The 10912-nt window shown below is 36.1% G+C and overlaps 1 protein-coding gene across 2 annotated transcripts in view; it reads left to right on the plus strand.

Moving 5' to 3' along the window:
• MECP2 (methyl-CpG binding protein 2) overlaps nt 1-10912 on the plus strand; it is a 75388-nt gene that overhangs the window by 54903 nt on the left and 9573 nt on the right. For both annotated transcript variants that reach the window (XM_088137740.1, XM_025165793.2), the window contains one exon: nt 8521-8853. In XM_088137740.1, coding sequence (XP_087993866.1) covers nt 8521-8853 — 333 coding nt within the window. The remainder of the gene's footprint in view (nt 1-8520; nt 8854-10912) is intronic.

Genomic DNA, 10912 nt, shown 5'->3' on the forward strand with positions numbered 1-10912 from the left:
TGCTGTAATGTTGCCTAGGAAAAAGACAGAACTGTTTCTTTATGACTTCAGTACCATCGTGTGGTATAAAATGTGAAGTGCAACTGTTTAGGGAAAAAAGGACATTATTTACAGAGTAAGATTCTTCCCATTCAGTAGCCTGGTTGTCCAATATTTATTTACTGCTATATCATTTTTTATGACTGCTTGAATGTTGTTGTGTCTCTTCAAAAATGTAAATAAAGCTATTGGGACACTGAACTATCTAGGAGAATATATGTATTTGTTCATTTACGCTGGAATTCTAGGTCTTGGAGAAGATGAGTGTTAACAGTGCCATAAAAGTATCTGGTAAAAGACAAATGTGCTGTTGTGATAGTGGTAGAGCCAGTCTCAGGGTCTATTCAACATCTGCTTCCAAAATAGCATTTTGCCAGAGTTTAACATGGTAGAATTGGATGCTGATTGCTTGGTGTCTATGATGTCCTTAATCTCTGCATCTCTCTCCCCCCAGGGCACAGTGCAATCTAACATAAATGGGACTCAAATTGAAGAAGTGTGCACCTATAAATATCTTGGAGTGCAGTTCCATGCTTCTCTGTCCTGGAATGCTCTTTTTTTTTTTTTTTTTTACTAGGCAAGTGTCACCCAGCATACCTCTACAACTATCATAAGATTTTTACCACTCAAAAAGAGCCCATTACATCCTTGCAGCTTGCAAGGTTTTCCAAGCTAAGGTAGTCCCTCAGTTTCTTTATGGCTCCCAAATTTGCTCTTTTGCAAAGCTTAACATTCTTGAAACTATTCAAAATAAGTTTATTCAAGCCATCCTGATGGTTCCAAAAAGTATCCAAAATGCGATCTTGCATGTAGAGACAGATATAGTCTCGTTGGACACTAGAGGATGGTTTATTCTTATTATCTTTTGGCTAAAGTTAATCCTACTTCCTATAGGTTTGGCCCCATTAGTACTTAGAGATTGTTTTAAATCATCATGGCTTAAAAAAGCCCTAGATAAAATTCATTTACTGGGCTTCTCTATGGAAAGTTTGTGCTTATTAGGTTTTGATAATGCTAGAACTGCCCTCAAACAATGAATTTGGGATATAGATCTCCAAACACATTTAAGCAAGGTATCACACCCAAATATTTATCATCTTCCAAAAGGGTTTACTCCAGCCTCCTATTTATCATCCATTATGATTCTGAAATTTCATAAGGCCTTCACTTTAGCTAGGATAGATGCATTGCCCTCAGCAGTCATTTTTGGACATTTTAAGGGTACTCCTGTGTATCTTCAGTTATGTCCATGTGGTGATGGCTCAATAGAAACTCTAAGCCACATGCTTCTATGCTGCTCCCTATATAAGGACCTTCATTTATCTGATCTTGAAGAAATTTCTGGGTAGGGAGTGTGATTTCTACTTAATGTTACTTTCAGACAAGGACTCAAAAATATATTTTCAAATCTCCCAGTTTTATGCTATCATCTGTACAATATGCTCCACCATTAATTAAGTTTGGAACTTCTTATAATACTGTACTATTTTTATTGTTTTATTTAACAATGACTTGCATTAGAAATTCTTAAAAAGAAAAATGAAGAGGAGTTTGTTGGTTTATTTGCTTTACTTGTATTCCTCCTTTCTGTTCAAACTGAACACTAAGTTGATAGTTCCTTCAGAAGTTCAACTTTCAAAGTTGGTAATAAATTCAGCTACTTATATCACAACTGTCTCAAATGTTCCTCCTTCAAGGAAAACTGCTTGCGAAAGCTAGTCAGGAAAACTTTCATCAGTGATTCACTGATGGAGAGCAATAATATACTAGAATTACGACTGCTGAATTATATATAAACTTACTGCAATTATATGCTATGCTTCTTTCTATTAATAAATTAGTAAATTTCTATATGTGTTGTTAGTTTAATATTTTACTTATGTATTGTTTTAGGAATCAATGTTTAATTTGTTTACGCTATTAAAAACAACTTGGATAAATGTGTGTTGCCAAGGTATAAAAGAGAATCAAGTTTACATGGGTGCCTCTAACTGAGGATTATGCTAGACCATAAGCAAGAGCCAAGAGGTTTTATTTTTATGTAAAGAACAAAAGGGTAATGGAGGATGGCCTTTAGAGAAGATACAGTACTCCTCAATTTTACGACACATCCTGTTGGTATATGAATATAGGATTTCATAACATTCATAACTCCATGTACTGTGTACAGCAGGCCTGGCATTTGTCCCCACCAATGCCTAAGAGTTAACTCTGTTCTCCATTGCCTGAAACCAGAATGACAAGACACTTCTCAAAGAAGGCTGTAAGAACTATTCTTCCTTTGTTTACTCCACTTACCCTGTAAAAGACTACTGCATTGGTCTTTGATACATTAATTTTTAGATCCATATTCTTCATTGCTTCATATTGTCTAACATTTGCTGCAAAATATTTGGATTCTGAACCAACAATATGACATTTTATGCATAAAAAGGTATTCACAGGTTCAGCCAACACTTCTCTAAAATCTCCCCAAGCATTTCTTATACATTTATTCATATGAAACATCATTTATCCTTGTCTTACTCTTGACTCAGTATTGAGCTACTCACTCTGCATTCCATTTTTTCTTAACATGTTCTTCCATTGTATACTGCTCTCATCACATTTGGCAATCGAAGTCCAACTCCAGATTCATACAAATAGTTTCCTAATTCAAGTGTATCCACTCTGTCATATACTACAGCCAGTCCTTGTTTAGTGACTACCTCAGCTAGTGACTGCTCACAAATATAACAGTAGTAAATGGTAGTAAATAAATCATTCTCCAACCAATGTGCACACTTATGACCAAATTTATGTGCCTGACAGCGCACACCAGAGTGAGAGTAATGGTGGTGTTGCTGCATGAGAGAACTTTATCTAAATGAGATGGTGGCAACCAGCAATCTTCACAGCATCTCAGTCATGTGGTTCGTTTAGCAACCATTTCCCCGGAATGGATTGCAGTCACTAAATGAGAGACTGTATCTCTAAATCAACAAAGGTGCAGTAAACTCTCAAATTCAAGCATTTTGCTGAAAAGCAAAATCTGCCGAAGACCAAAAATAATTTCTCATTTTTCTTTTCTGAAGAACAAAAATCCTCTGTACAGCATAAAGCCACACTGCGCTTTCCAAATGTTGCTCATGGCCACCCCTTTCAATCTGAATTCTGCCAAACACTTTAGCAAATAACTAATCCTTCAGTAGTTGTTGCATGGCTCTTGTTTCTAACATTGGCTGTTGATCCTGAAACAATTTCCAACATAATCAGATTTTCCCATCAGCTTTCCTTAAGAATTTGGAAACATGGACCTGAAATTTTTGATGTAACTAAACAAAAATGACCTTTACATCTGATGGAACCTGAAAAATAAGACTGTTAACGTAGCAACAAAAAGCTGCTAACTGTTAGGAGTTGTGTATGTGAGAGAAAGGCAAAGCATACATGAATAAATAAACAGATACCACATCAAGGAGTTGAACAGTACCTCCAAATAAAGTTTATATGCTTGATCTCATAAGGGTTTTTTTTACTGTTCTTGCATTATTTCTTATCACTCATCAAAGCCAATCCTTTGCTAATACTGTAAGTACTTGCCACACTCCACACCTGATGCACAGATTTTCCTCTAAGAAAGTGAAAAAGTTAAATGCTTTGGGAGATGCCACTGCCCTAACTCAGGCAGAAATTCATGGAGGGTTGATAGTTAATCTGAAATCCTCCAGTTGTGTGACTAGCCAAATTCCTTTAAAGCACCCATGCATGATGAAGGAATGAGGTGGAGGAGAAAAGCCTGTATTTCAATTGGTGTTGGGATGCCAGGATAAACATTGGTTTGGGATAGCAAGTGTTGCAATGTATGCTTTGTTTTACGTTTATTTTATTTTTATGTTTCATTTCTTCTAAGACACCTGCCAGCAAATAGGTCAGTGGTTTCTAATCTAAATTGTGCTTTATGTCAAATAATTGTCACAAACCTCTTCAAATTATTTGAAAAGCCACGGTTAATTACGGTGTTTGTCCCATTAACAGTAAGTGGGTTTAATTACCATTCATCTTCACTTAAGGTAAATTTTTAAAGCTTGGTAAAATGTTGCTTCATATATAATATATTAATTCAGGATATTTGAGTGTGAGTTATTTGACAATCTACGAAGACACTGATGGAAGTCAGGTGAAAAGCCTGAATCTGAAATATAACATTGTGCCAAACCTGGGCTCAGAAGGAAAACTTGTATACAAGCCCAGCTTTCTTTTCCTGCAAAGCACAAGGAACTCATATGTATTTTCACCAGCATGTATTTTGATAAAGTTGTACGTTGCTAATGCTGAAATCCCCAATTGCAGAGATAAAGACTTGGAATGGTAAAAAAACATACCTGGGCTTGGAAGCCAAATGAAATTGGGTCTGATTTTGAGAGTTTTTAGCACCTTTGCAATTGTGGCAAGTTATTGGTACTAATTACAATAGGAACATATTTTTCCAGCATTGAAAGTTATTAGATATATTTGGGTCTAATTGGGCAGAAAATTTAAATCTGATTTTCCCTCTCATGAGAATTGACACTTTGGAGCAATTCTTTGTTAAAAATGATTGGTAATAGTTTTTTTTTAATGGGAACGCCATGAAATTATTATTCGTAGTTATTAAATAACAATGCAATACCTTTAAAACTTTTGAGATTCTATCAAAGGAATGCAGTTTACCTAAACAAGCTGAATGGCAATAACATACAGTTAAAACACTTAATATATACGCTGTTTGGCCCAGTTCCCTTGTGGCCTCTGAAATTCCAGGGGTGATGATTGTGTTGAGGAAAATCTTTACTGAAATTAAACTGATAATTTATTACCAATTTTTTTAAAAAATCAAAAATGAATTTGGACAATATACCAAAAAAAATTACAATAGAGAATTGGAGTATTTTATATTACCCAAGCAATGGTTTCAGGTTTTTTAAAAGAAGTTTGATATGTTTCTTACAACCTAAAAATTTTCAGCAAAAAAAAAAATCTCTTTACCATCTATTGGACCCATTAAAGAATGTTTAGAAAAGGTTGGCTCTCATCCTTTCTGTGCTGCAGAAACTAATAAATTTGAAGGAACTTGGTATATATGTTAATGGCTGTGTCTGCTTGTAATAGGAATTAGGAAATTGGATGGATATCATTATGGTGAATCAGGTTCTTGGAAGGCAGTTAAGGATGAAAGATGCTAATATTTTGTTCAGCTGTATTCTAACACTCTGGAATTTTTGAATTTGTGTAGAACATTGGGTATATCAAGCTTCAACTGTTGCAAAAAGGGTCAAAGAATTATAGAACTGGAAGGGACCACAAGGATCATTTAGTCCAACCTTCTGCAATGAGCTGGAAAACCATTTAAACCATATATGAGAGGTGGCAATCCAATCTCTTCTTAAAAACCTCTAGACATGGAGAACCCTTCATAGTACTCCATAAGTACTCATGGAAGAATGCTTGTTAAGGATGCTTATTAGGTTGGCTTAATAAAATCTGTCAACTTACAGCCTTTGAGTTAGCTTTGTATTGAAGGAGAAGCAAGACAACATGATTCTGTATAATATAGTTATATTGCTATTTATATACATTACAAGCTAATAACACAGTCATTTAAAAATGTTAATTGTAAAGTTTTTATGTTTAATATATTTGTGTGTGCAACGTCAGGCTCGGGCGACAAGCCAGTTGGTCAATTCCTGTTGCAACCAATGGATCAACATTCATTGTGCGTGTGTGCGTATTTATTTTAAAAAGGACCAGGTCTAGTTAGTAGTCGGGTGGGAGAATATCAAGGAATATCAGCACTATAGGCTACTCTGCAAAGTTGAAAAAACATCCTGAAAGAAGGCAGTGGCTGCATAGTTTTGTCCATGTAGTCATCAGGAATTGAAGTCAGCTTCATCTTTACCAGACTTGGAACATAACTGCTTTTCAGAGTTATATGACAATTCCTAACATCCTCCAGTTTGGGAAACCTGACATAATGCATTATTTTGCTTTTCATTAGGAACTGTCATCATCATCTTTATTACGGTCACAGACTAGAATTACAAATAAAAATACATTGAAACAGATTAAAAATGCATTAAATGAAGTGAACAGAACATTATAATATATTTACAGATTGGTGGGATCATCAGTCAAAATCTGCCTAATTTTGCAGACAGTATAACAAAATTTAGCTACATTCAGGGAAACTCAATCATTCTGATCAGATAGCAACAACTGGATGTAAAAAAGATCAGAATTCCCTGGATATTTTATCAGATGAGGAGTTATTAAATGGGTTCGTGAGTCCTTATAGAAAATACAGTATAACAGGACATGTGCTATAGTTTCAATAGCCCCTTGTCCACAGGGGCACAATCTCAGCTTATATGGGACTTTTTTGTATCGGCCCTCCAAAACTGCTACATTGGGAACTGTAATGGCAATAAATAGTGTCTATGCCACAGATGAAAGACAGAATATTGAGAAATACCATGAATCTACATTCAATAAAAACTGGGTAAAGTATGCTCTTACATAGAATCTAACAACTGACTGATATTGTGATATTGTGATATTGCTGTGTATGAAATTAGCAAGAACTCCTGCTCTTTCTCAAACCAGAAAAAACAGTAATTTCTGGCTTCCTCTGGTTAATTAAACCAGTGTAGAATTATAATCCTGTCTGTGAGTTGGAATTCTTCAGGGAAGATATTTCTGGAATGCATACGTAGAAAAATATAGTTATGTTAGTATGTGACCTCTTAGTGCTGTTTAACTAACAAAAAGAGCACAGCAGATCATTGTAGTCCTACAGAGATATACCTATGGCAGCACTGAACCAAATGTATACCTCTGCTATTGCGAGAAGTATGCAGCTCTCTTTTGTGTACCTCCACTATCATTTGATATATGTACTGTCCCACTTATTAAAAAAAACAACCTCCCCTGTTTTTTCAGTCTTTAGTGTTGTACTGTTTCTGTTAAAAGCGAATAATTTCTGTCAAAATTCTGTCAAATTTGCTTCCCTAATCTATTCACAAACAATTTGAATTTCTGTACTAGTAATTATAGCGTGGAGGATCTAGACATGCAGGGGCGGGGGAGAGGAATTCCGAACGTATTTATCATCAAATGGTATATTAGCTGAATATATTATAAGGTCTGTAAGGTCATGTATATTTTGTCTTCCAGCGACTGGTTTCCTGTGTTATCTCATTAACAAATATTGAAAAGAAATATATTCCTAAACATTGGCTATGGGATCTTAAAATCGATTGCTGTGTAGATTTTCCCTTTGTATAGAGGGAAACATAGATTCCTAAAGCACTCATGTGCCCAACTGGGATATTTCCAGCCTTTTGTCTTAGATCCCTGGACATTTTTTCTCTTTGAACTGCTGCCTGTGCTTTCATCCTCTGTGCCAGAAAAATTGAATAAAACAATTGAGATCCTAATCAACCATGCAGGCTCCAGTAATTATCCTGTTCCTTTATATAGAATATACCTATTGTGCCTTGTGTATTTCCAAATTTCTGTCACATACCTGGTATTTCCAAATAGAGTGTATGGAGTATCAGCTATAGGATCAAGCGTTGCTGTAGGATTAATATTCTTTGTTATTTGATCTTTCCTATGCACAGAAGGTTGTAAAAGTAATAATTGAGAGCTAATGCTTTAAACATTTATCATATCTGCTAAAAAATAATCATTATAACTGATACCAAAGCATCCTGTATTCTAAATAAGGCTTTACTGGTACCATATACAATGGCTTCATATTGTTGTTACAGAAAACAAATAGTCTGTTTTAGAAGTGAATATCACTGCTTTATAGGTCTCCTGTAACATCTGTTTATATACCAAAGTTCCCCTATCTTTTTTCTACTGAACCTTATTTCATATATTTGTATTTGTACACCGAAGTTTTGATGTCTCTTTTTGTACACCACTTCTTGTTTCTTTTATTCTGTCCAGTCCAATGAAATATGGAAAAGAAGTATGTACCTATGGATAGATAGATAGTTCCCCAGAAACTGAATGGAATGGGACCAAATGTAGTATGTGGGGAGAAGCCTGCAAAATAAAGCTCAGGTTTGAAAATGGGCCATCTGAGGCCAGAGACTGTAGACAGAAAATCCAGAAAAATTCTCCCGTTGCATCCTTGTGTCAAAGGCAATGGGCAGTGGCTTGGAATGTTGGCAGCTGCTCCATCAAACCCCCTTCCCTCCGCCTTTCTCCGTCACATGACTCAGAAGAGAGCTATTATTTAAGGGGTTGGAAAGAATTTCAAAAGTCACACTCTGCTTTCCCTTCTTTCTCTTGATCCTCCCAAGATAGTGTTCCAAAAGGTATATATGTATGCGAAAGACAGTTTATCAACGTGGCTTTGGCTGTAGGTGATTTCTTATCTCACCGACCAGTCCTGCTCATATTTTGTTGTATGACGTGCTAAACATTCAAGACTTTTTTTCTCTTTCACAGGGAAGAAAAATCTGAGGACCAAGATTTACAGGGTCTAAAGGACAAATCCCCCAAATCTAAAAAAGTCAAGAAAGAGCGGAAAGAAGAAAAGCAACATGAGCATGCCCAGCCCTCTGCGGAGCCAGCTGAAGCAGGCAAGGCAGAGATGTCTGAAGGAGCTGGGACTGCTCCAGCTGTACCTGAAGCCTCTGCATCTCCAAAACAGCGCCGCTCTGTCATCCGAGATCGTGGTCCCATGTATGATGACCCCACTTTGCCTGAGGGCTGGACTCGTAAACTCAAGCAGAGAAAATCTGGTCGCTCTGCGGGGAAGTATGATGTCTATCTTATCAAGTGAGTGACAATGGCCCTTCTGTGTGTCGTGCATTGCTCTCATCATGTGCTGTTCATGTGCCTACTACATTCTGATCCAAGAGCTTGCTTTGGTCAGGGTTCAGCAATGGAGTATGTGAGGAGAAACATATTGAGCATGTGCTACATTCTTTTATCACTATGTAGTCATAGCCAGCCCTTGTATTTTTCTGGGCTTTAGGAGAGAGTGAAATTATAAGTTCATGGCTCTCACTTTCTGCATGTTATGGTCTAATCAGTTGTATCTGGTACTCTTATTTTTATTTCATTATTCTATTTATTATTTATCCTATTTATTTTAATTGATACACTGTATGTCTTTCTGTGCACAATTTCACTCTAATTTTAACACCTCTCTTTGATTTTGGACAGCAGGCATTATGCTATTTTCTGAAAATAGAACTGCAATACACCAGGCTGAAAATGTTCTGTCCAGTGTGCTATTTGCTTATTTTGAGTGTAAATGTGGGAAATGGATATAAAGTGAAATATGGGTGTTTCTACACCCCTACTTTCTGGAATTGTTAGTCTTTGTTCTTTGTGAGATTTCCATATTACATAATTTCTAAATTATTGATAACTATTTTCTGCAATCCTACCTTTTTTTCTCCTAAGCTGAATAGTACTGTTATCTGTGAATTGGTCCATTTTTCTTTCGTTCCTCATAGACTGGATAATTCTTTACTTAGTAACATCTCTTCCTTTACATTTTTTACTGAACAACAAGTAACATGACATAGTTGATAATGAAAAGTCTTCCATACTAGGACCAGGCAGTATTTCAGATGTGAAAGCAAAATCATACTTTAGGGCATAAGGGAGTGCATATATAGCAATTCCTTAAGCCAAACAACCAGGCACATTTTCCCACGATTGTATGGCAACTGCACAGGGGATTACTCTCAGGAAAAGAGTAATTAGTGTAATTAGTAATTAATGTAGCCCCCACCCTTTGGAATATCTTGCCCCTGGCGGTGAGATTGGCCCCTTCACTCCTGGCCTTCCGGAGGGATCTGAAGACCTGGCTCTGCCCCTTGGCCTGGGTGGGGAGGGAAGACAACAAATGTGGGATGGCTAGCCCCTTAGAGGCCTGTCATCTGCAGCTCTGGAAACCATCAGCCTCTTGAACTTTTTCTTTCCTTTTGGTAATGCTTGCATAGTTTTCATGTTTTATGTGGTTTAATATATATTTATTGTTTTAACAGATCTTGTGAGCTGCCCAGAGTCCCCCATTAGGGGGAAATGGGTGGAGATAAATCAGATAGATAGATAGATAGATAGATAGATAGATAGATAGATAGATAGATAGATAGATAGATAGATAGATAGATAGATGACATGCTGCTTTAAAAAAATTCTGACAAGTGCTCTGTAACTGTCCCCATGTGCTCTTTGAATCTGAAGCATTGTGCAGCTCTGTTCCCTGCATGTAGGCATACACGTATGGAAAGAAACTAACAAAGAGTAATTTCACAGGCTGTTCAATTTCAAGAAATTACCCATTAATCTTCTAATTGGGACTTTCAAGAAGCAATAAAATAGCTGAATATGAAATCAACAAACGTTTAATTGAAGATGTCAGGGATTTCTTAAAAGTTACATATGAGTAAATGTAACACAAAGAAGAAAAGGCATTAACAATTAATATAGTTATCTTAAATGCTATGTAGAACCCCCCATTTTAATTGTGCTTCCAGAGTGGAAAAATGCCTCCGCAGCTCTAAATATTTATATTTCACCCCTAGTCAGGAAGGGGTTAATGTATTATTCTGCTTCTTCCTCTCTTTTGCTACACGGACATAGGGCTTAGTCTCCCCAACTAGAGGCTAAGCTATTACTAGCTTTTTAAAAAACTTACTTTTAATAATGAAATTAAAACGGAAACACTACAGAAATGCCATATAACTTGGATATGAACAAGTTAATTAGTAAGATTTAACTGTTCTAATGATTTTCATACTCGTTCTCATATTAATATTGCAATTCTCAAATATTTTTAAAAATGGCTTCTATATAAACTTTTTCCATTTTTTAATTGTTT

This window comes from Python bivittatus, unplaced genomic scaffold, assembly GCF_059951505.1.
Source record: "Python bivittatus isolate LINGU-HERP-01145 unplaced genomic scaffold, Pbiv_v1 ctg000220_np1212, whole genome shotgun sequence".
Taxonomy (NCBI): Eukaryota; Metazoa; Chordata; class Lepidosauria; order Squamata; family Pythonidae; genus Python; species Python bivittatus.